Raw genomic sequence first — 23,940 nt, 5'->3', positions numbered from 1 at the left:
GGGTGGCCGCAGTTGTCATCCCCGCCTGGAGAGGGTGCCCCCCATCCTTGGCTTGTCCCCAGCCCCATAGCCGAGGTAGGTGACTCCTGTGTCCCCCCCCCTTTGTCCCCACCTCGGTGCCCCCCACCCCTGTTGCAGAAGCAGGGCTGCGCGTTTGCAGAGCCTTTATTTGGCATTTCTAGGGGGGGAGCACAGGGGCCGGCGCCCCGGGCTGGGAGAGGAGCGCGTCCCTGCGCGGCACCGCGGGCAGCCTGAATGCACTGAAGAGCTGCTCCGCGCCCGGGCAGGATCAGGCCAGGCCCGCCCCACGCCGGGGGCTTTCGGGCCAGGCCTTCATGGAGATGCGATCTTCTGCCCCCGGGGGGGCGGCCCCTGCGCCCGCTGAGCGGGGGGGTGAGCTGCTGGCCTGGGGGGGGGGGGGGGGGTCACCAGCAGGGGTGGAGGTGGGGAGGACGCGGTGGGACTGGTCCTTGGGGAGAGGGACGGTGATGCAGCATGGGGTTGGATCTCCAGGGGGGAGAGGGCATCTTGGGGGTGACCCGCTCCACCCCGGTGCCACCGGCCCTAGCGGCCCCGCTGCTGCCGCATGTAGGCGATGATGTCGTTCTTCACGATGGCGATGTTGGCGCGGTGGTACCAGCGCATGACGGGCACGCCGTCGGGGCCCACCAGGAACTTCTCGAAGTTCCACTTGATGTCGTGGTTCCGCAGGGGCTCCCAGAAGAGGTTCTTGGGGTTCCCGAACTCCTCCGCCACCGGTGGGCAGGAGTTCTGCAAGGCGGGGGTGACAGGTCAGTGCCTCGTCCCCCCCTAAAAAAAAAAAAAGCAAGCTGGGCGCTGCCCCCCCCCCTTGGCACAGCACCCACCTTCAGGAAGCTGTAGACCTTCTGCTCCTTGGCCCCGTTCACATCCCCTTTCTGGAAGAGCTGGAAGTTGGGGACGAAGCCGCCTCCTGGCCGGACGTACCTGCGGGGGACAGCAGGAGGTGACCCGCGTCTCACCCACAGCAGGGGCCCCCCAAACCTCATCGCCGGGCTGGGGGGCTCACAGCACCCCCGCGGTACTCACTTCAGCGCCGGGAGGATCTCGGAGTTCTGGCCAGGCTCCTGCTTCCCGAATTGGTTGGAGGGGAAGCCCAGGACCACGAGCCCGTAGGGCCCCAGCTCATTTTGTAGTGCATTCAGTTCTGCGCGCAAGCAGAGCCGGGGCTGGGTTAGCGGGGCCGGGAGCCAGGATCCTGCTGCTGGGTGCAGCGTCCCCCCTTCCCCAGGGACCCCCCCGGGGCCGTCCCCTCCTTACCGAGGTACTGCAGGGTCAGCCCTCAGTAGGTGGCCACGTTGACGAAGAGCACCATCTTCCCCGCGTACTTCCTGAAGGGGATGTACTCGTCCCCGTCGATGGTCAGGGCCCCGTAGTCGTAGATGGTGCCCCGCACCGAGTCATAGCATTTCACCTGCGGGACGGGGAGCGGGACGGGGGTGTCCCACGGCCACCCGCACCCACGGGGCAGGGGCGGTGGCTGTCGCGGTCACCGTCACCTCTCCTGCCACCCGGGCGCAGGGCTGGCTGCGGTGCGCCCAGGTCGCGGCGGGGAGCCGGGCAGCTTCACGCACACGCGCGTGCAAATAGGTGCACGCTCACGCAGCGGGGCCAGGGCTCGGCAGGGATGTTTACCCGGCGGGGATCTCTCAGGAAGGCGAGAGGCCAGCGAGCGGCCCGAGCGTGCCAGAACCCGGAGGAAAACAGCCCCGCGAGGGCTGGCCGCGTCGCTGCGCACCCGGCACCGGTCCCGGGCACCGGGCGGAGCGGGGCAGGATCAGGCCCCCCGCGGGGAAGTGCGAGGACAGGGGGTTAACCGGGGGGGGGGGGCACCTCCCCTTCCCGTGGCAGGAGCCAGGCACCCAAGTGGCACCCGGGGGCTATTTTGGGAGCTGGCAGGACGGAGAGTCACGGGGAGGGGGGCTCAGCCTCCGTGGGGCCCGATCCTGCTCCGCTCCGCGCCCCGGCAGCGCACGAGGCTCCCCCCCCGCTGCTCTCCCCGACCCCACGCCCCCATCCCCGCGGTCCCCGTGGCGGGGAGGGGGACGCCCCCCCCCCCCCCCCCCCCCCCCCGTACCTTCTCCCTCTCCTGGCTCTGCCCCGGCTGCGCGAACCCGGCCAAGACGAGGGACAAAATCCAAGCTCCCCGGCACCAGCTCCCCATGGCGGGGGCGGTCGCGGGCAACCCCCCCCCGGGGAAGCGCGGCACGGAGGGGCTCAGCCTCGCCGCCTTCTGCCCTCTCCCAGCCCGGTGGCGACGGGGAAATAGCGGCGGGGCCGCCCCGCGGAGCCAATCCCCGCCGGGAGGGACGGGGCCGCGCGTTAACCGTGTGCGCCCTGGGGCGGCCGCTGCGCAAAGCGCCCCCGCCCCGGGCCCCGGGGGGGGGCGATTTTTTAAGGGGGTTGGGTTTTTTTTGTCGTTTGTTTGTTTGTTTTTTTATGGTAAGGGGGAGAAGGTGGCGGGGCCAGGGTGGCACTTTCGTGGCGCGGGGTTTGGGTTTCGTGGGAGCAACGCGCTGCGGGGTGGAAAGCGAAGGGGTGCCGGGTGGGGGTCGCCGGGCTGAGGTGACAGCCTGCTGCCACCCCCGGGTGGGGACGGGGTGCTGGGAGCTGAGCACCGAACTGCCCCATCAGCATCCCTCCACGAACGTCCCTCCACGAACATCCCTCCGTCAGCATCCCTCCGTCAGCATCCCTCGGGAGGCTGGGCAGGGGTCCGTGGGGTCCCCCCCCCCAGCTCCAGTGCCCTCTCCCCTCGCGGCCGTGCTGCTCCGGGGTGAAGAAGCATCAATCGAGCTTCGAGTTTGCAGCCAGAGCAAATGAGGCTTTCCCATTTTTCCTAAAAGCCACCCCGGGGCTGGGGGGGCTTTGCCCCGCAGTGCCCGCGGCGCGATGCTGTGCTCACCGGCCGAGGGCAGGGCGCGGCGGTCCCTTAGCCCTTATCGTCCCCTGGGAGAGGAATTTCCAGGGCCCTGCTTGCATAACCGGGGAATGCAAACATTTATCCTGGGCTGGCTCCAAGGAAATATCCGTGGTGAGGTGTAAATTCCCTTAAGCCCCTTAAAATAAGTTAATGGGGGGACTGACCGGCCGGAGGGGAGCTGGGGTGAGGCTGCGGTCAGGGGGGAGACCGGCCTGGGGCAAAGGGTGGCAGTGGGAGAGCCCCGGGGGACCCCAAACAGCCCGCTGCCAGCACCAGCATGGGAGTTTGTCTTTGCTAGAAAGCAGGGCCAGCCCTGCCAAGGCTTTGTCAAGGACCTCGCTGTCACAGCAGCCTCCGGGGAAGGGCAGCGAGGCCACAGCCTCGGGGGAGGCTGGGAGCAATCCGCGTCCCACGGGCGAAGGCAGGAACGGGACGTGCTGGGACAGGCTGGCTGCAAACCCACGGAGCTGGGCAGGGGCTTGGGTGCACGGAGGAGCTGGGATGTGGAAAGGGGCACCCGGGGGGCTGCGCTTGGCACCCACCGGCAGCGGTTTGAGGTTTAGGGGCAGTTGTTGGGCCAATGCTGGTGCGGGAGGGAGCAGCAGGGACGCTCACTGTGCTGGGGTGAGCGGCCCTGGGGGCTTCTCGAGGCCAGCGAGGGAAATGCCGCAGGCAGGGACACGTTGCTGATGGAAAGCAGCTGGGCTTGCTTAATAAATCGGGGAAATAGGGCTGCAGAGCACTGAACCTCCGGTCCTTACTAGGGACAAGAGGGGACGGGGCATGCCCGCGGCAGGGGACAGCCGGCGCAGGGTCCCCTCCCCGCACGAGGGAGCGGTGCCTCCGGATGGAGGGCACCCCAGAGCCAGGCCGTGGGGCAGTCACTGCGGGTCCCTCTGTCATGGGTGGCAGTTCCCAAAGCTTTGGGCCAGCACCGCTATGGAGAAGCGGCTTAGCCCTTCCCTAGAGCTTGTCCCGGAGCGCTGCAGGGCGGTCCTCCCGCTCCACACAAACAAGAGCAAAAAATAAAAGTGCCTTTTTGACCTCTCCACCCCCGGATGGAGATTCCTGGCTCGGGCAGCAGACTGCAGGGTGGGAGACAAAATCCTCTGCAACGCTCAGCCGCTGCCTGGGGAGCGCTCAGAGCCCCGAGCGACGTGCTGGCCGCAGCTCCCGTGGCAGGGGGTGCTCGGGATGCTCCGCTCACCCCTCGCAGCTGTGGCCGTGGGCGGCGCGAGGCGGCTCCTTGCCAAAACCAAAGAGGTTGTGGGAGCCAGAGTAAGCAGGCTCGACCCTCCCCTCCCACCTCCTGGGCTCGGGGGGGCGTTTGGGACGGTGGGGTTGCAGCTCGGGGCTGACACGTCGCTCACGTCCCGCAGCCGGCAGGGACCGGAGCGTGCCCAGCACGGCGCTGCGCACCCTGGGCACACGGAGCTGCTCGGGGCTGTGCCCCCTCCCCACTATTTCCCACCACAGGAAGAGCCTCCCACTCCTCTTCCATGCCCTAATTGCCCACGTGGGGTTTGGGTAGCTTTCCTGTCGTTCCCAGGGACTTGGGGCCGGGAGGAGGGCTGCACCCAGCTGTGGCACGGCGTGGCCGTGGCCCCTCCACACATCCCTAATCGCCTCCACGCGCACGGAAAGGCTGACCTGCTCCCGAACTGCTTTTTTTTTTTCCGAAACCAAAATAAAAATAAATTGCTCCTTGGGTCCTGGCGCTGAACCAGCCTCCGCGGAGAGAGGGCTAGGGGATGGGGAAGGATCTAACGAGCCACGGTCAGCGGGCCCCCAGCCCTGCCACCAGGTCCGGCGGGACCCTGGGCACGTCAGCCCCAAATCCCCACAAGCTCGAGGGGCCAATCCCCCCCGAGCGGAGGGAGCACGGAGCGGGCTGACCGCACGTGAACCTCCCTCCTCGGATGTTTTTCCTCCGGAGCCGGGCTGGAGCCAGCCCCTGCCTGCTGCAGATGTTTGGCAGGGGGCTGAGGCTGGAGGCCAGCGGCGCTTCCAGCCCCCGTCACCGCCACCGCCGCCTCCCCAAGGGCCAGCAGCATCCTGCCTGCCATCGCCCGGGCGTGCAGCACAGCACCAGGTGCTCTGCAGCCCATCACCTCCAAACCCGCGTCCCCTGGCAGTGCTTGTCCCTTCTCCGCAGCAAGGCGGGGGGGGGTCCCCTGTGCGTCCTGGACACAGCCTGGGAGCCGGCGCGTGGCACTGGCGCAGCGTCAATCCCAGGGCAACCTCTGAACTTTTGTTCTAGGTGTGCAACGGGAGGCAAAAGCAAAACAAGCTCTGATGGGAGAGAGGCCGGGCCGGGCAGCGAAGGGGATGCAGGTGACCTCTGGGTGCTCCCCATCTCCCTCTGGCCAAAGGAGCCCCCAGGCCACGCCGCCCCCAGCTGGGATTTGTTCTCTCCCAAAGCGGGGGAACGGCGAGCCCACGGGGCGCGAGGACTCCCCTGTTTGCTCCTGGAGGCTCCGCTGCAGCCAGGAGCACGGAGGGCGGCTTGGGTACCCCGTGAGCCTCCCTGTGGGGCCGTGGGGTTTCTGTTTGGGTCCTGCGCCAGCAGCTGCTGCAGGCAACGCTGCCTCTGCCCCCGGGGCCAAGATGCTCGGGGTCGGCTCCTGCTCTCCTCTGGAAATGCATCACCAAGCCTCTTATGGCTGCGCAAACCCTGTCCCCTTCCCTCCCCATTTGCCTGGGACCTGCAGGGACAGGCTGGAAAAGCTGGGGTTAGCACGGGGGGGGGCTGCTGCCGGAGCCCCCCACGACCCTCCCAGGGAGCCCCCACCTCCGCGGTGCCGCTGGGCAGCGTTACGCACGAGCCGGGCAGGCGAGCCGGCTGCTTTTGTGCTCACTGCGGCTCTCGTCACCGCTCGGAAGCGAGCTGAAAAACAACATCCTGCGTCAGCACCTCGCCGCAAGCAGCCTCCACGGCCCTGGGGCCGGCAGCCTCCCCCCCCGGCGTGCTCCGGCACCTGCACTGACCCCCCCTCGGTGTACACGTCGTGAGCCACCGGCTCCCTTTGGGCAGCAGAAGGCATTTTTTCTCCTGCAAAACACCACGCGAAGGCTGCCTGCAACCTCGGGCGCTGCTCCGAGCGAGGGCCCCGGGAGGATTTGCTTATCTTGCTCGCCCTCGGGAGGAGGAATTTCCAAGCGTGCAGCAGCCTGAGCCCAGTCCCCCCCTTGTCACGCCTCAAAAATGTCTCGGCTCCCCCTTCGCCCTCCCCTCTGTTGCCGTTTTGTTCCGAGTGGCTCCTTGCCTTGTTGCTGTTAACAAAGCCTCCTTCTCAGTGCCTTTCCTGGAAACGTTTGCGATGCTTCCCAGAAAACTCCCACCACGAAAGGCAACCTCGCACGCACCCCAGACCGCCCCGGAGAAAAGGGGCTCGGGGAGCTGGAAATGACCCCAGAAAGGGCTGCGGGGGCTGCGCAGGCTTTTCCTCGGCAGCGTTTCGCCCCCCCCGGCCAGGCTTCCCTCGCCACCCGCAGCCAGACTCGTGGCTTTGCCTCTTCCTCTCGCAGCGAAGCTGCTCGGCGCCGGTTCCTGGAAGCTGCGCCCGTGCCGCCGCCGCGGATTTCCCTGCGGGGCCGCCGAGGCTGCTGGCAGCCCGGGTGGGACGGGGAGCAGGGGGGGACGCAGAGCGGGGGCTGCTCGGACCCGGCGTCATCGCCTCCAGCTGCCGGCACCGCGTGTGCCAGCGAGGGAGGGAGAAGGGAGGAACAAAGGACAGCCAGCGCCGGGTGTCGGGCAAATATCTCCGGGTGTAACCTCGAGTGCTGTAAACTCGACTCCAGAGGGGAGGGGATGGCAGAGCCGGGAACAAAAACTCCCCAGGGCCCGTGTCCCCACGCCGGGCTCCCTGAGCGGCTCCTTCCCCCCCCCCGGCCCCGTTTCCAGCCTTCAGCAACCAAGGGGCTGACTCCTCAGCCGTGAAACCAGGGTTTAACCCGCTTCCCACCAGCGCCACCGGCGCGTTTCCCGCATCCCAGCCTGATCCATCCCGGGGCTCGCGACCTCGCTGGCGTCGAGTCACCGGGACGCCGGGTGCTGCGGGGCTCCTGCCACGCGCAGGGCTGCGGGCGAGCCGGGGCGCCCGCGGGGGGCAGCGACGCAGGTCGCCCACGCCCGAGAAACGCGGCCCCGGCCCCGCACCGCGCTCAGCACCGCCAGAAAGCCCCCGGGCACCGGCAGCCCCTGCTCAGGATTCAGGACCCAGGGGACCCCGCCGTGCGCCCGGACACCACGCGCAGCGTGCACAGAGCTGCGCGACGCACGCGCGGAGTAAAGCCCTGTTTATTTTCTAGCAGTCCGAGAGCTTTTCAGGCCCTGGTCTGGGCCTGGGCAGGAGCCCCCTTTGCTGCCTGTGCCACGGGGAGAGCGGGGCAGGCGAGGGGCATGCGGGCACGGGCTGCCCACGGGCTGCCCGCGCTCCTCAACGCCATGAGATGCGGAGGACCCAAGCGCCCCACGGAGTTCTCCTGCGGTTTCGGCTGATACCTGGGACGTGGGAAAGCTGGTGCCAGCTGCTGTTCTGCCCTGCAGCTGGGACGGGCGCTTTCACCAACTCTTTAGCAGAGTCTCTGGATGCTCAACCAGAAGCCGCATCCGTCGCCTTGCTTCCACTCTTCTTTTCCAAGCACCCCGAGAGCTGGGACTCCCAGGAGGGAGCAGCTTTGCTGGGCATTTAGGGTCATTGCTGATCCCAGGGAGGGTCCCGACGGGGGATAACGCTGCTGCGAGGGGACGGGGTCACCAGCAAAGGCGAGCTCAGCACCACGGGACCGAGTTGTTTCCGTCCAGGCGTCATCTCCACGTCCCCACAGTCACACATCTCCGGGGCACAGCCTCCCTGCTGCTCCCGGGGCGCTCGGTGCCTTCAGCCCGGCTCCTGCCCCCATCTTCTCGTGCCCAGCCCTGGGGGTGCCCCACGGCACGGGGGCCCAGCCCCCCCCCCCCGCCCCCCAAAGGCTCACACGATGCTGTTGCGCGTGGGGTGAGTCCGCACCCGATAGACGATGACGGCGGTGGCCGGGCAGAGCACCAGGGCCGTCATGACGAGGACGGTGGCCAGGATGATCAGGACGATGACCCAGATGTCCAGGATGTGCTTGGGGAGGGCGGTGGGGTCGTGGGGGTCCATCCTGAAAGGGAGGTGCGGCGGGGGGAGGGGGGTGACCGGGCTGCCCCCTCCCCGATCCGCAGGGCAGCCAGGGGCCCCCCCCAGGGCGCTCGGCACCCCGTGGCTCTCCCCGGGGACATCACGTCCAGCCTCGGCTCCTTGGAGAGCACAAAGCCTCGGCCAAAGCTCCTCCAGGAAGATCGGGATTTATGGCGCGCTCTGATGCGGCTGGATGAAAGCCCAGGGGAAGGAAAAAAAAAAAAAAAAGAAAAAAAAGAAAAAAAAAAAGCAAGCGAGTTCCCAGCTAATTGCTGCTGCAATTAAAGGAGCTGATGAAGGCAGGCGGGCGTCCCACCGCTGCCCCCAGGGCACTGCCCCAGCCCAGCCCCAGCAGCGGGTGCCTGGGCTCAGGGGATGGACGCGGCCAGGACGAAGCCTCCCGGGGGGCAGTGGCTGCTTCAGGCACCCCGAGCGGCCCCCAAACCCCCCCCCGGCACAGCACCCCCGCACCTCCCGGCCCCTCCCGCAGCTCCCCGCTGAGTCACGCAGCCGATGGCTTAATTAGCGATGGCTTAATTAGCAGCACGGCTCGCTAATGGGGAGGGCACCGGGGCATGGAGGGCATCGGGGTGGTGCCACTCCCCCCGCCCCGAGTGGGGGCTCGGGGTTGGAGCGCGTGTGGGCTGCACTCCCAGCCCCAGCACCCATCCCAGCACCATCCATCCCAGCACCATCCATCCCAGCCCCAGCACCATCCATCCCAGCCCCAGCACCCATCCCAGCACCATCCATCCCAGCCCCAGCACCATTCCAGCCCCAGCACCATTCCAGCCCCAGCACCACCCATCCCAGTACCACCCATCCCAGCACCATCCATCCCAGTACCACCCATCCCAGCACCACCCATCCCAGCACCACCCATCCCAGCACCATCCATCCCAGTACCACCCATCCCAGCACCACCCATCCCAGCCCCAGCACCCATCCGAGCCCCAGCACCCATCCCTCCCAGCCCCAGCACCATTCCAGCCCCAGCACCATCCATCCCAGCACCACCCATCCCAGCCCCAGTGCCCATCCATCCCAGGCTCAGCACCCACCCCAACCCCAGCCCCCACCCCAGCCCCCACCCATCCCAGCCCCCACCCGAGCCCCAGCCCCATCCACCCCAGCCCCCATCCCATCCCCGGGGGGAACAGTCCGGATCTGCCCCCGCCGTGCTGGGGGTGCCCCCGGGGACACGCGTTGGGGGGGGGGGGGTTCAGCAGCACCGGGCTGCCCCGCGGCCCCGCGGGGACGATGCGCGAAGCCCCCCCCCGGTGCCCGGAGCCCCCGGGGCCGGTGCCGGGCCCTCACCTGCGGCCGGGAGCGGTCGCGTCCCGTCCTGCCCCGTGCCCCTGCCCGGTCCCGGGGCGGCTGCAGGGGGAGGGACGGGGCGGGGAGGGGAAGGGAAGGGAAGGGAAGGGGAAGGGATGGGGCCGGGCGAGGGAGGGCAGGGACAGGGAGGAGAGGAGGGGAAGGGAGGGCAGGGGGAGCACGGGGGGGGCCGGGGTCAGCACCCGCTGCGGGGTGCGGGGTGGACACCGGGGTGGATGTGGGGACAGGAGTGGGGACAGCCACGGGGACAGACGTGGGGAGGGATGCGGGGACAGACACGAGCCTGGATGTGGGGCAGGACACGGGGCAGACGTGGGGACAGATGTGGGGACAGATGTGGGGACAGACACGGGGACAGACACGGGGACAGACACGGGGACAGACACGGGGCAGACGTGGGGACAGATGTGGGGACAGACACGGGGACAAATGTGGGGACTGACACGGGGACAGTTGCAGGGGTAGGTGCAGGGCCAGACACAGTACCGGACGTCCCGCGGCTGAGCACCGCCACGCAGCGCCGCCCTGCCCAGCACCACGCAGCAGGAGAGGCCCCACGTGCGCTCAGCAGCCAGGGCAGGAGGGCGCGGGGCATCGGCCGGTGCTGGCTGCTGCCGTCAGATAAAGCCGGCGGGGGCCTTATCGGCACGCAGAGGAAGCCTCGCGGCTTTCCTCCGGAGCTGCACGGGGAGGCAGAGGCTGGGGACGGGGCTGCGGGGGGGGGGGGGGGGGGGTGACGCTGCAGGACACCGCGCAGGGAGCCTCGGTGGTGTTCCCAGGAGCCGAGCCACGATGCGCGTTCTGCCCTCCGAGCGCTCGGCGAGCGCTGAGGGGTTTTCGGCAGACCCCCGCGAGACGGGGCTGCTGCTTTTTGTCTGGTTTGGTTTTGTCCCCGTCACGTCCTAGCACGGAGAGGCCCCGAGGGACGGCAGCACACGGGCACCCTCGTGCAGCCCCGGGGACAGCCGAGCGATGCAGGAGCCGGCCGTGGGCACAGCCGGGGGGGGGGCCCCGCTGCTCTGCTGCTCCCCACCGACAGTGCTGTGCCCCGCAGCGCCCACGTGGACCCCACGGGGCAGGTGGGGACACCGCTACCTGCGCGTGCCCTGTGCCACCAGGTCCTGCTTGGGCAGGCGCACGCCTGACAGCAGTGCACGGCCATTGCAATGCTGCACGAGGCACGCAGGTGATGCACGGCCATTGCACGGGCATTGCACGCTGCACAGACCCTTGCACGCTGCACAAACTCTTGCATAAATCATTGGACACTGCACAAGTCCTCGCCTAAAGCATTGCGCATTGCAAAGACCCTTGCGTAAAACCTTGTGCACTGCATAAATCCATGCACAGACTATTGCACGCCACACAAACCCTTGCATAAACCATTGCACATTGCACAGACCCTTGCACGCTGCACATACTCTTGCATAAATCATTGCACGTTGCAAAGACCCTTGCATAAACCCTTGAACACCGCATAAATCCGTGCACGGACCATTGCACGCTGCACATACCCTTGCACGCTGCACAGACCCTTGCATAAATCATTGCATACTGTACAAATCCTTGCACAGACCCTTGCACGCTGCACAGACCCTTGCATAAATCATTGCATACTGTACAAATCCTTGCACAGACCCTTGCACGCTGCACAGACCCTTGCATAAATCATTGCATACTGTACAAATCCTTGCACAGACCCTTGCACGCTGCACAGACCCTTGCATAAATCATTGCATACTGTACAAATCCTTGCACAGACCCTTGCACACCGCACAGACCCTTGCACAGACCCTTGCACACCGCACTGGTGGTGCCCACGGGCTGGCACAGCTGGGATACCGCCGAAACCCTCGCACAGACCCTTGCACGTCGCACAGACCCTTGCACAACCCCTCGCACGTTGCACCCCCCCCCCCCCCCTCGCGCACCGCCCCCCACTCCCCCGCGGCACCGCAGGGGTTAACCCCCCGCTGGTCACGTGGCCTCCACCCCCGCAGGGGGGCGGGGCGGGGCGGTGACGTGTCCCTCGCGCGCGCGCGCGCGCGGCGGCGCGGTGACGTCAGCGCGGCGGCGCGGCGCGCGGCGGCGGCCGGCCCCCCGGCAAGATGGCGTCGCTGCTGCAGTCGGAGCGGGTGCTGTACCTGGTGCGCGGCGAGAAGGAGCTGCGGGCGCCGCTGCCGCAGCTGTACTTCTGCCGCTACTGCAGCGAGCTCCGCTCCCTCGAGTGCGTCTCGCACGAGGTAACGCCGGCCCGGCCGCGCCGCTGCCCCCCGCGCGCACCCGTTGGCTGCCTCGCCCGTCGCTCTTTGTCATCCCGCCTCGCCATTGGCTGGCGGCGCGGCTCGGGGGGCGGGCGCAGCGCGGGGAGCGGTGGGTGTGGGAGGGGGAGGGACCTGGCGCTGGATTGGCTGTGCGCTCGCGTCAGTCTGCGCGGAGAGGGCTGTGATTGGTGGAGGCGGGCGGGGGGGCGGAGCTGCGGGAGGGGCAGTGCCTGAGGGGGGTCGGGGTGTGACAGGGCGGGGGGAGGGTGAAAGGCGGGGTGGGTCTCGTCGTCTGCTCTTAGCTAATTGTCGCAACGTTAATTAATTCTAATTAAATTAGCCTGGGGGCAGGCGTGAGGCGCTTGTGAAATGTGTGGGGTTTGGCCCGGTGGGTGACCAAGGACCTGATAATTGTGAAAAATAAAAGGAAAATGGCTTAATAAAGCCTGCTGCCGCAGTAATGGCAAAAATAAAGGGGAAACGCCTCACGGAGCCCCTGTGCCGGCCCAGGCAGCCCCTGGGGGCCAAGGAAGGCCCCTGTCAGGCCGCACCCGCCCCTTCACGTTTGGTTTAAGCACCTTGCTTTGAGGAGCCTCCCTGCTAATGGTATTAAACAGCAGTTTGGGCTGAGAGGGGCTGATGTCGGTTGCATCAGTTGGGGCTGAGAGGGGCGATCCGAGTCACCACAAATATCGCCGGCCCGTTGCCGGACCCAGAGCCTCGTTAAATGCCCGCGCGCTGCGATGTGCCTGTGCTCTTCCTCAGGTGGACTCGCACTACTGCCCCAGCTGCCTGGAAAACATGCCCTCGGCCGAAGCCAAGCTGAAAAAGAATAGGTAAGGGTGGTTTCTCCTCAGGGCCGGCCTCTTCCTTACGTTGTGAACCCGTGTACTCGAAACTCTCCTCAGAAATCACACCACTTACCACATTTTAGTCACTTAGAGGAATAAGTGTCCTTCCGTGATGTGCTATGTACTCTTGATGTTCTCCTTCTTTTGGTGACCTGCTCTCAAACCACAAAGAGAAGCGTTGTATCACCCAGCGTTTCTCATTGCTGCCATTCTTACATGGACTCTGAACTCCTCCCTTCCTCTAGTACTGCTGTGTTAGATGAGAAGATTTATTATTTTAATCGTGATTTGCACGTTGAAAGCATTTTCCTGTGCCTGTGGGCTGCATTTGGACCTTGCCAGATCACTCTCATATGTAGGCTTTCCTCTTCCCAGGTGCGCCAACTGCTTTGACTGCCCCTGCTGCATGCACACCCTTTCTACCCGGGCCACCAGTATTCCTGCTCCGCTCCCCGATGACCCAGCCAAAACTACAATGAAGAAAGCGTATTACCTGGCCTGTGGGTTTTGCCGCTGGACTTCCCGGGATGTGGGCATGGCAGATAAGTCTGTTGGTAAGCGACAGGCAAAGACGTGAGGCTAACAGCAGGAGTTCAGTGTCTTTCGGAAGTTAAAAGATAATCAAAGGTGGTTTCTGGCTGTATGATAAATTTAATATTTGTCTAGGTTTTGAGTCACAGTTGGGGAATTCACAGGAAAATGACTTGTCTGTGAAGTCTTGACTGCAGAGCTGAGTGAGTGTAACATCTGGCCTGCTTCCAGGCTCATGTTGCCTGACTAGTGAGGAAGCTGTAAAACACGGGGCTCTGTCAGTTGGTCGGCTCTCCCCAGTCTGGAGAGCTTGCTCGTATACCTTCAGAGTCTTTGAAGTTGCTTGGTCTAACAGCATAGAAATCTAGTTTATTTTCTGTCACTTTTGTTTGCTTAGGCTTATTTCAGGGGCACGCTTCATTTTTTCCTCTTAATGACAGCACTGGAACAAAGCTTTTATCTATTTCTTGATGTGTAAGGCATGGAGAAAGCATCTGTCACTGCCGGGTGCTGTTCTGAGTATCTCTCAAGCAGCAGTTGTATAAAAACACAATATAAAAGCTGGGCAAGTGACTTCAACCCAAACCTGCCTGGGAAAAGCTTTCGGAGGTATATAGTTAGGCAGGTATGAACTTGAAGAATTGTAATGTTAAGTGTAGTGAGCATAGGGAAAGTCATATTTCATTACTAGGTCCAAGGCAGTTGGGTGTTGGTGATTTCTGTGTGGAATCAAGAAATCTTCTCCTGAGGACTTTGTTCTTTCTCTTTCTCATGCAGCTAGTGGTGGCTGGCAGGAACCGGAGAATCCCCACACGCAGAGGGTGAGTGAGTGAAGGAAAAGGCCATGCTTAGGCTGAGGTGGTGTCAGCTAGAAAGAGCTGTTAGAGGTGCCGAGCCCTCTTAGTTGCTTTTTCTGCACCTATATAATTCTTCGAATGCCAGGTCCAGCTCATGATCTCTATCTTGACTGAATTCAGTGGAAGGAAGGCCTCTGAGGGGCTCTTCCATGGATGTCATGGTATGAAATTGCTTGTTCAGAAGAAACTCGGTTGCAAGCATCATGTCTAGCAGCACTGTTAAAATGAAACTAATGAGCGTGTTGTGTCTGTATGTCTTGGGGAATTGGGAAAATGTGGGGAAGGCTGCTAGCTAAGGGAGAGTGCTGCTAACCTGTGACAGAGCACATCAGATTTTGCTTTACTGGTCTCCATTTAAAACTCCTACTGCAATCAAGTTCAAAAATGTGCAGGCTGCTCTGGGAGAAGAAAAGGCTTGAATCTAAAAGGGGCTTACGTCCAGTTACTATCATTCAGTATGCTTGGTGGGCTTTCTTCACATGAACAGAACTTGTTTTCTTATTGACAGTGCTTATAGGATCTGGAAAACAGAATTGCACCTCTGTGACCTTTCCTTGTCACCAGTTAGGGCTCTGCACTAAACATAAATCAGCCTCTGGGCGGGGAGATGCTGACTGCAGCACTAAACCAAACTGCTCTTTTAATGACCGCACGACATCATGCTGTCCGGTCCTGGCAAATGTGTGAACAAAGTCTCAGTTACCTAACTGCAAAATCAGACTAAGGTGCTGTTCTCTGACGGGCCTCATTCCCAAAGGAGCATCAGTTTGTGAACTGCGCGTGGATTAAGAAATATTAAGACACGCCGGCTTCTGCAGCTGGTCTGGCATTTGTTCTCCTTTCACCGTGTATCTGTTCCTCCTGATCCCTCCAGATTAACAAGCTGGTGGAGTACTACCAGCAGCTGGCTCAGAAGGAGAAGATCGAGCGGGACCGCAAGAAGCTGGTGCGACGCCGAAACTACATGCCGCTGGCCTTCTCGGTGAGCTGCGAGCACCGTGCTGTCAGCACAGGAGAAGCGACGCGCAGCAGCAGCAGCTTGGAAAATTAGATGAGTGGTAGCACGATAGGGCTGCTCTGCTTTTGTTTTTTTTTTTCCTAATTGAGAACATGAAGAAAATACGCTAGGGCACTCGGGTTTCTTTGGGGACGAGTAGTTTTGCACGCATCGTTGTGTATTGCATTGCCTCACTCTCTAATAGTCCTCTCTGGTAGCGCCAGAAGGGTTTGTAGCTGCCATGTGAAGGAATACGTTACCCAGCAGTGAAATGCAGCACAACTGCACCCTTGATACTGGTGGTAGCTCTCAGGACAGTTTCATAGCACTGCTCAGTAACAGATCAGGATTGTCCTGCGCTTTGCTGCGTGAAATCTCAACTGAACTGAACTTTAACACTCGATTGTGGCCTGAATAACTTGTTTATTGTAACTGCCAGGTAAATGCTTACTTTGTTCAGCCAGGTGACTGCGTATGCTTGCTACTTCTCAATTAACTGTGCCTGCTCTGTGCCCTTGCTTGTGTCTTATGGCTGCATTTTTTGTCTCCGTTGCTACCTGCTGCTATTTTGGGGGCTCTCCACAGCAACACACTATACACGTAGTGGTAAGTCTTTTCCCGGTTTCTGCTGGTGTTAAAGCTCTCACGGTACCAACTGAAGGGCAGTAACGTATCCTGCTCGTCACCTGTCCTCAGGGCCTCTGACTTGGACGTGCCTAGAACAAAGGCGCCCGAAGGCTAACTAGTTAGAGGGTAACGTGTTACAAAAAGTACCGCTTACTAATTTAGAAGCAGGCAGTGCCTTTGGGTAAGTAGCATACGTTTTAAAAGCATTCCTTCACAAAGCCTGGCCAAGACGCAGCCGTCTCATCTGCCGGAGGGGAATTTCACTAACATCAGTCTTCTGATCCGTGAAGAATCACCAGGGTAGGCTGACGCTCACATTTCTCATTTGGTGAGAATTGGATTTCCAGCTCTGCCCGGAAGGAAGATTGCTTCCGAACGTCTTGTGTGCTTTTCAGCTGTAGAAAGCTGGGGAGTAGCTCAGCTGTTCCTGCCAACTGGTGGTGCCTTGTGAGAGAGTCAGACCTACAGGTAACAAGGCTCGTAGGAAGCTGAGCGCTCCGGCTGCTTCTAGGAGTGCCGCAGAGCACCTCAGATGGACACAAACCCATGTCTACCCAGTTTTTAGGCAGTTGAACTCTCATTCTGCACTACCTGACGTGCAGTTGCTCAGTACAGAGAACATGTCAGCAGTGCAGGCTGGTAGTTAAGGGAAGAAACAAAAACTTTATAAGCGGTACGCACACACCTGTCTCTTCCGATCTGCAGTGTAGTGGTAATTTTCTCCTTACTAACAGCTTGAGCAGGAAAAATGATCTCAAGAGACCTTGAATACCTTTCCCTTTTTGCTTTAATTTGCTTGTTCCCCTATGCTTGTCATGCAGTTTTAGAGGGTGAGTTTGCAGTAGGTCTTTTTGTCCTGGCAGGAAGCAGACCTTTTTTCTGACAGCGCTTTTTTTCCTGTAGGACAAATACGGCCTGGGAACCAGGCTTCAACGCCAGAGGCCCGGCGCCCCGATCAGCGCTCTCGCTGGACTCTCGTGAGTTTCTGGGTTGGGGTTGCTTTTTTGGGGAAGGATAGGAGGTGTAGGATAGGAGGTGTTCTCTCTGACCAAACTTTCCCTTATTTTGCGTCAGTCTGAAAGAAGGAGAAGACCAAAAGGAGATCAAGATTGAGCCAGCTGATGCAGTGGAAGAAGTGGAACCTCTTCCTGAGGATTACTACACCAGACCAATCAATCTGACGGAGGGTAATACGTTAATATTCTGTCGCTTTTGCCATTCCATTTTATAACATGGGCGGTGCTCGGAAACTTGCCGGTAGAGTTCCAAGTGCTCCAGGGTTTTAGTAATTTTTACGTTGTCGTTGAAATGGTGTGATTTTTTTTTTTTTGGACCTTTTAAATGATAATTTTGATTGCAGCCCAGCTTCATGTTATACGTGGAAAGCTCAGAGCCAAAAACATCAGGCCTCTTTACTATTGTTCCATTTCTTTGCTGGTCTTAGTTTCTCTGCTTGCAAAATGTCAACATTTGGATGGAGAAAAGGGCTGACGTTTTTCAAATACTAGCAGGAAATAAGGAAGTGGTTGTGCTGCTGGGGAGTTGGCACTTTAATTGGTCTGTTCAGTAACAATTGTGCTTATTTTGACATCAGCTTGGAACAGCTTGCGTACGCTTTAGTTGGCTCATGATTTAATCAGCAAATATTGTAAATTGGCCCAGAAAACTGGGGAGTGAATGGGATAAAACAGTGGGTACAGGAAGCAATGTGGGCTTCCCGCTGAGGTGGCTTTAAGCAGGTCAGGTTTCCTCAGTAGTTCTGTGGGACCACAGAGTCCACCAGTATTAGTTCATGAAAGCTTTTTGGAGAGAGGCAGATCATCTTTTTCATAAGACTCTGTCAGCGTTGTGAAAATCAGGTGCTGGTGCAGAAGACAACTTGCAGTGGGTCCCTGGCAGGGAGGCTGCCAGGTGGCTCGCTGCCTGTTAGGCACTGGGATGTTCACGAGGAGCCTGTTTTTGGGGAGAAACCCATGGAGAGTTTGGCCACTGTGGTTCCTTGCCTTAGGAGCTATGTAGTCACTAATTCTTTGCATGAGTCTGAATTACGCAAGCTCCTTGCTGAGAAGCTGAATGTTCTACTTGTGCGGTGCCCAGCCGTGACAGTAACAAAGCTATGAAAACTGATTTGCCCTTTGCAAAAGCATAATTTATTTTCTAGATGGCAATAAAATACTGCTGCCGTCTCAGCTGCGCTTCAAAAACAGATCACGGTTTCTTGTTTCTCCTGGGTTGGCACTGGTATTGTACAAATGTTACCGTGCCCGGTCAGGGCAGCCCTTTTACACCTCTTACCCTCCCGTTCATTCGCTGCCAGGAACAGTGACAGTTACCAGTGGCTTCTGAATTAGTGGGTGCGGGTGAAATTAAATTTCTGCACAGCGCGCTGCACGCTTGCAGTTAGCACAGCACATGCTTACGATCTGGCTTGAGTTCCAGTGCCTGGGTAAGACATGAATTTGGTTTGTTTTCTGTTGTGCACCCAGTGACGACCCTGCATCAGCGTTTGCTGCAGCCCGATTTCCAGCCGATCTGTGCTTCCCAGCTCTACCCACGTCACAAGCATCTCCTGATCAAACGTTCGCTGCGCTGTCGGGTAGGTGGCTAAATACAAAACGGCACTTCTAGGCTCACAGAAGTTGGACCGTGGGGAAATGGGCTCAGTATTTCGTTTTAGAAGAAACTGCTCAAATGCTTCTGGTTGTTCCAAGTTCTCCAGCACATTCTCTCGGTGCTGTTAGCAGTTATAAGGGAGACTGTCACATCTCTGACGTGATGACAAATGTGAGGGGGTAGCCCTGTTGTCAAAGAGAGAGAGAGACACAAAGGTGGATTTGCAGAAGGGTCTGCGCGCTCTGCCTAGCAGAGGAATTACAGAAGGCAGCCAGTACAGTTGGCATTATAAAAGTCTGTTATTGTTAAAGACAAAGATCAAGTCAGTAAGCGACACGTTAGTGAAAGGCAGCGTAGAGTGCTGAAGCTGCCCCTAGAATTAAGGCAGAAAGAGTGGAAAAGCAGAGAGCTGTAAAGTGAAGACAAGCAAGAATTAAATCCAAGTTCTGCCTTTGACTTGCTACATCATCTTCAAAAAGCTGCTTGCTTTTTCAGTGGAATAGGGATATTTATCTAGTTCCCAGGCTAACAGCAACATTATTGTAAGTATTTAAGATGCAAAATGCTTTGCAAACGCAGATTATTTTCTCAGAAATAATTACTGTCAGGCTGGGACTGTATTGGAAGAGTAGTCTGCAAGCAGATCAGTCTTGGGTTGCAGCTGTTGGCCATTTAATGGATTCTGGAGCATAAGTCAAAGGGCTGCAGTTATTTGTGCCTTCTTCCTGCTGCGTTCAGTGAGTGTCTGAGTATTTTTCATCCTGGCTCTCAATCTCGTGTTTCTGAGATTGCACTAGTTCTGCCGGTATGACGTTTTCAAGATACCAATAGCTTGACACCAGTCTGACTTTGCGCACCCCGAGATAGCTTTCGTGTGCGCTGTGCTAGAGGGGTAATGCTGTGGCCGGTGGCACTGTGCCTGCAGCTCTGATTCATCAGTTTGTGACTGCACGCTGTTTTCTGGTGTTTACTAAAATATCTTTGCTTCCAGAAATGTGAGCATAACCTGAGCAAACCAGAGTTCAATCCAACATCTATCAAATTCAAGATCCAGCTGGTTGCTGTGTAAGTAAGATACAGGGGCTGGGGGAAACAACTGCCTACCGATACTTAGTTAAAGCCTTGTATTTCCATTTCTTTTGTGCTTTCGATTTGACCTCTTGTGTGATTGATTGCGTCATTTCTTACAATGACGTAGTCACTTTGTGTATGTATCTGGGTAAATCTTCAGTAACATTGCTTCGTGATCTGCTGAAGACCTCAATTTGAAGGAAGGCACGGCGTGCTGTTCCAGCCCCATGTGGTAGCAGGAGTTAAAAGGATTAGCCTTATGTAGCAAAAGGGCGCTTTATTTATCTGTTTAATGTAAGCTAAACTCTTGTGGTGTTGAGCATGTCTAGCTGGATGCCCGTGACTACGTACCGAGGTTATATACAGCTGCACAGTTCGCTGTGATCATTTGCTTCGTTCTCCTTGTAGCAACTATATCCCTGAAGTGAGAATCATGTCCATTCCCAACCTGCGCTACATGAAGGTCAGTGCTTTTTTTTTTTCCAGAAACGTTTTAGGGTGAGTCACAGCTGAGAGGTGTGCATGTGGGATCTTTTTGGGAGCTTACAGGGTGTGATGAATGTTTCCTGAAGGCTCTGCTCGTTGCAGACAGGGCGCGGGGTTTAAGGGAGTGGTCAGAATAACACTGCATGTACTTGCCACTCTGCGTGAGTAGATTGCAGTGCGGTGCGATGTCTGGCATTGCAAGTACGTGATAATATCTGATGAATAAAAGGTGTGGGGTTGGTATCTGGGCTCGAGTCCAAAGACATACATTTCTGCTATTAAAAAAAGAGTGCTGCGTGACATTGCCACCCTTCTTACAGAACGGGGCTCTTCGCTTTCAGTCCTTTGAGTACGGGAGACAGTTTTTGAAGGTGTTTATCAGTCACAGGATGAGGAGGTGCTCACAGTAAAGATGACTTTTAGAATAATTGCTTCTTGACCTGGGATTCTTGAATCTTTCCAGGAAAGCCAAGTTCTTCTGACTTTGACCAATCCGGTGGAGAACATCACGCACGTCACCCTGCTGGAGTGTGAGGAGGGAGACCCTGACAACATCAACAGCACTGCCAAGGTATTAAGCCTCCAGGGAAGAAAATCAGGAGGGCACAAATGACCATCACCAACATAAGCATCAGCTCATAATGTATTTTAAAGTGGTGTCTGTTCACTGAGATCCAGAGCCCAAGGGAGAAATACACAGCTTCCCAGGCAGAGTGGTAACTAGGCACTATTAGAGAGGAGAGCCAAGGATGAATCACTTCTGTTAAGCCATAGTAAAGCAGACCGCAGAAGGGGAATGCTCTATCCTGCTCGTAGGGTAGGTGGTGAGTACTAAAAGGCTGCTTCTCTTTGTTTCGTTTCAGGTGGCAGTTCCTCCCAAGGAGCTTATTCTGGCTGGCAAAGATGCTGCAGCAGAGTATGATGAGCTGGCAGAGCCTCAAGACTTCCAGGATGACCCTGAGTGAGTGCTCTCTGTTCTGTGGGCATCCTATCCCTTAAATACTTGGCACTTTAACCAAGTGATTTGCTCTCATCTCTCTTCGGTACTTTTCTTTATATTGACCATATGTTTTGGTCGGAGATCAGCAGTGCAAATCTCTTCTGTTTGTGGTTTGGACTATTCAGGAGATGTTTGAGCCCTCTAAGGCAAGTGTGCTGGGACGGCAGTTGAGTTACAGGTGGTGGTACTGATTCTCTCTGGGAATACTTTGTAATCCTCCCCTTTGCGAGCAGAGGGTTCACAGGAGTGCCCAGAACTCCGCAGCAGGGTGTGCAACTGAGGTACCTCCAGCCTTCAAAGCCAAATATGCTCTGCAGGCTCTTATGGAGCAACTTGAGCCAAATATTAACGGCCTCTCCCTGTTGCACGGCTGGGTACGTAACTCCTGTGGCCAAAGCAGGCCGGTTCTGTGTGGTGGGTTTGTCAGCAGCTGTCAGCGTGAAGGGGGTACCACATCCTGGTCACGGGGCAGGAGGGGCTGCCGTCTCCTGGAAGAAGAGCAACGGGGAGTAAGCTACACACCAGAATTGTTCTGGCAGGGCACGTGCAGCCTGCGGGCTGTAAACTGAGCATCCCTCTTACACGGCACCAGAATTAAGTCTCCGAACAATTGTTTGAGAACTCGGCTGACCCAGTTCTTTTGTTTTCTGCCTTGCAGCATTATTGCCTTCAGAAAAGCCAACAAGGTAGGAGTTTTCATCAAGGTCACCCCGCAGAAAGAGGAGGGCGAAGTGACCGTGAGCTTTAAGATGAAGCACGAGTTTAAAAACCTTGCTGCTCCGATCCGGCCCAGCGAGGAAGGCGATCAGATCTCCGAGGTCATCTGGCTCACCCATCACGTCGAGCTCAGCCTCGGTCCAGTGCTCCCGTAAAAGCTCCCGACTGGTGTCCCAGTGGCTGGCCGCAGGACGGACTGTCAGTGAACGAGTGCACCCTGGTGAAACCTTCCGGCAGCGCTCCTTTGTGACGAGGGGCTGTGCGCCGCGCGCCCCAGCCAGGCCGCGAGGAGGAGGCTGCGGGGTGGGGGTGCTGTGCGTCGGGATGATTTGTTCTCTTCTTATCGTAGTGCCCACTAACTTACGCTCTGCTTCCCTACACTGCCACAGGCTAGTTTAACTCGCAGCACGTGTTTCAGCACACAGAAAGAGCTAGCTTTCTCCAGATTCGCACTACTCCTGGCTGAATTTGGCTTTGTTGACAAAGAAAAAGAACCCGTATTGTTTTATTCTTCGCGTCAGCCCACAAGCCTAGTGTTACGTACTTGATAGTGAATGTCTCACCTCACACAGAATTGTGCCCTTCTCGAACAAACATTTTAGGAGGTGGCAAGGTCTGCTGCGTTTTGGCGAGGCTGTTGCCAGCAGCATGCTGCTTTCTTTTCTTTTTCCGCTTCCTAGTAGGATACCTCAAGTAGCCGTGGAGCACTCGGACGTGAAGCCCTTCTGTTTTTGTGAAAAGACTCTGGCGTATGTAGCTTCCTTAGCCAGGGTGATACAGCTTTTCACAGAGGAGATGATCGGTTTGCCCTTAAAATGTAGTATACTGTAGTGTTCGTGGATTTGAGTGGTGACCAACTGCGCTGTAAGCCCGTTGTGTTGCAAGCTGGGTGTGGTAGCATGATCGATTATTACAAGCTGGGAAAGCAGATCCTGCTGCGTCTCTTTGCTGAGGCAGTAGCGGTCCTGAGAGGCTGCCTGGCGGTCGTGGTATTAATAGATGTGTGTTAAAAGAGGTAGCAAGTGAAGAGTACTAAACGTGGACGGTTAAAGTTAGGTCCGGTGTACAAAAAGGAACCGCGGAGGTTGTCCAAGTTCGTGCTTTTGTCTTTTTCCAGTTGGGGGGGGGGGTTGTAAAGGAGGAAGGGCCATTGTACTGTAACTAGCGCACACTGCACCGCTGGGAAAAGATCATTTGTCTGCGGCGGAACTTGGCTGCAGTCCCTGCTGCAAACAGTAATTAAGAGCAGCGTATCCAGGATACCCAGCAGCAGCTGGCTGCAGCAGCGCAGTGCAGGTGGGTGAGAGCGCTCTTCCTCGGGAGCCTCCAGTTTCAGTCCCAGTTGAGGTGGTTACCTTCGCGACCCTTTTCTGATGGGCTTTGACGTGGGGGGGGGGGGGGAAAGGGGGTGCCTGTCAGCCAGCTACAGCTTAGCTGCTCAAAAGGCGCTCGTGACGTGGCTCCGCCGGCCTGGAGTTTCACCTCCCCTGTGCGGGAGGGAGGGATAACGCTGCCTCCCTCCCCTCGTGTTGAGGTTTGGGCGCAGCAGAGGGCTGGGTGCGCCTGGCCGCGTCCCCCCTAAAGCGAGAGCTCTGCCTCGGCGGGCAGCACGCCTTACAGCTAGGTCCTGCAACGCCCCTCGGAGCGGCGAGGCATCCCCTTTACAACCCCGGCGTAGGTTACCCGCAGCCGTACAGCATGCCTTTAACTGTGGTTTGTGTTTATTAACGTGTAGCGCTAGCGTCCGCTGCTCTTCTGCCTTTCCACGGAGCGAAGCGCTCGAGCCGCGGCCGGGACTTCTCGGCTGTAGGCAGCCCAACCCCAACGCTACCCCCTCTGACTCCTGGAAACGGCCTCCTGGGGACGAGGTAGGGGCTGGGGGGAGCCCCCGAGCCCCAGGTCGCCTCCCCTGGGGGGGCCTGGGGATGCCGCTGAGGTTGGCGGGGCCCCCCCCGGGGACGTCAGTGCCGCTCGGGGGCTCCCTGCCCCTCGGTCTAACCAAGGCGCCTTGTCCAGTCGTGGTTCTCGGAGCGCTTGGCCCAGCTCGGTGGGCCTGTGCCCGCCTGCAGGCGCTGGGAAGGGGCTCGCTGTGTCCGGCTGTCCGGCCTCTGTCCCTCCGTCCGGCCTCCGTCCGGCCCTGCTCCTGTGCGAGCTCTTACCCCGCGACGGGCGCCCCGTGCCCTGCTGCTTGACGTGGTGTGGTAATAAAGCAAGCTGCCGCTCGGCCTCCTGTGGTTTCAGGGGCAAGCAACGATCTAAGTGAATACAGAGGTGCTCAAAGGGGGTTCCCCCCCCCGCCCCTTCCCCGTGGGTTCTCCCCTCCCATTCCCAATGGGTTCGTCCACGCTCCCCCCCCGCCTCCCCGTCCAAATGGTTTCGCCGCCCCCCCCATTCCCAATGGGTTCTCCCCCTCCCTTCCCAGTGGTTCCGTCCCCAAGTTCCCCCCCCCGCCCCCCATGGT

The 23,940-nt window shown here is 59.1% G+C and overlaps 3 protein-coding genes across 5 annotated transcripts; 1 reads left to right on the top strand and 2 right to left on the bottom strand.

Moving 5' to 3' along the window:
- Positions 1 to 147: 147 nt before the first annotated feature.
- On the bottom strand, positions 148 to 2,388 carry GPX3 (glutathione peroxidase 3). The gene is made up of 5 exons (XM_035559721.1): positions 2,117 to 2,388; positions 1,300 to 1,453; positions 1,069 to 1,186; positions 867 to 966; positions 148 to 771 (listed from the first exon to the last, which is right to left on the bottom strand). The coding sequence occupies exons 1-5, from the start codon at positions 2,201 to 2,203 to the stop codon at positions 565 to 567; spliced, it is 666 nt and encodes a 221-aa protein (XP_035415614.1). The 5' UTR covers positions 2,204 to 2,388; the 3' UTR covers positions 148 to 564.
- Positions 2,389 to 7,246: 4,858 nt separating this feature from the next.
- Positions 7,247 to 12,735, bottom strand: SMIM3 (small integral membrane protein 3). 2 transcript variants are annotated; one of them, XM_035559724.2, is made up of 2 exons: positions 12,654 to 12,735; positions 7,247 to 8,110 (listed from the first exon to the last, which is right to left on the bottom strand). In XM_035559724.2, exons 1-2 carry the CDS (start codon positions 12,656 to 12,658, stop codon positions 7,939 to 7,941), a joined length of 177 nt encoding a protein of 58 aa, XP_035415617.1. In that variant the 5' UTR covers positions 12,659 to 12,735; the 3' UTR covers positions 7,247 to 7,938. The 2 variants fall into 2 exon arrangements, with proteins under 2 accessions (XP_035415617.1, XP_035415620.1); XM_035559727.2 differs by lacking the exon at positions 12,654 to 12,735 and adding an exon at positions 11,610 to 11,728.
- DCTN4 (dynactin subunit 4) lies at positions 11,466 to 23,726 on the top strand. Of its 2 annotated transcripts, none has more exons than XM_035559722.2 (13): positions 11,466 to 11,708; positions 12,495 to 12,565; positions 12,956 to 13,134; positions 13,889 to 13,932; positions 14,843 to 14,950; positions 16,496 to 16,569; positions 16,667 to 16,779; positions 18,079 to 18,188; positions 19,197 to 19,270; positions 19,685 to 19,739; positions 20,226 to 20,333; positions 20,626 to 20,723; positions 21,421 to 23,726. In XM_035559722.2, the coding sequence occupies exons 1-13, from the start codon at positions 11,574 to 11,576 to the stop codon at positions 21,632 to 21,634; spliced, it is 1,383 nt and encodes a 460-aa protein (XP_035415615.1). In that variant the 5' UTR covers positions 11,466 to 11,573; the 3' UTR covers positions 21,635 to 23,726. The 2 variants fall into 2 exon arrangements, with proteins under 2 accessions (XP_035415615.1, XP_035415616.1); XM_035559723.2 differs by lacking the exon at positions 11,466 to 11,708 and adding an exon at positions 11,980 to 12,335.
- Positions 23,727 to 23,940: the final 214 nt, after the last annotated feature.

Source organism: Cygnus atratus, chromosome 14, assembly GCF_013377495.2.
Source record: "Cygnus atratus isolate AKBS03 ecotype Queensland, Australia chromosome 14, CAtr_DNAZoo_HiC_assembly, whole genome shotgun sequence".
NCBI lineage: Eukaryota > Metazoa > Chordata > Aves > Anseriformes > Anatidae > Cygnus > Cygnus atratus.
The sequence above is the reverse complement of the archived record's forward strand: the minus strand, read 5'-3'. Positions and strand labels throughout refer to the sequence as shown.

Bases quoted from the DNA above. Each gene is read 5' to 3' on its own strand.
- DCTN4 (XM_035559722.2), top strand. From the start codon at position 11,574: ATGGCGTCGCTGCTGCAGTCGGAGCGGGTGCTGTACCTGGTGCGCGGC. The intron at 12,566-12,955 runs GTAAGGGTGGTT...TCCTCTTCCCAG, and splicing joins GCCAAGCTGAAAAAGAATAG to GTGCGCCAACTGCTTTGACT. The intron at 14,951-16,495 runs GTGAGCTGCGAG...TTTTTCCTGTAG, and splicing joins ACATGCCGCTGGCCTTCTCG to GACAAATACGGCCTGGGAAC.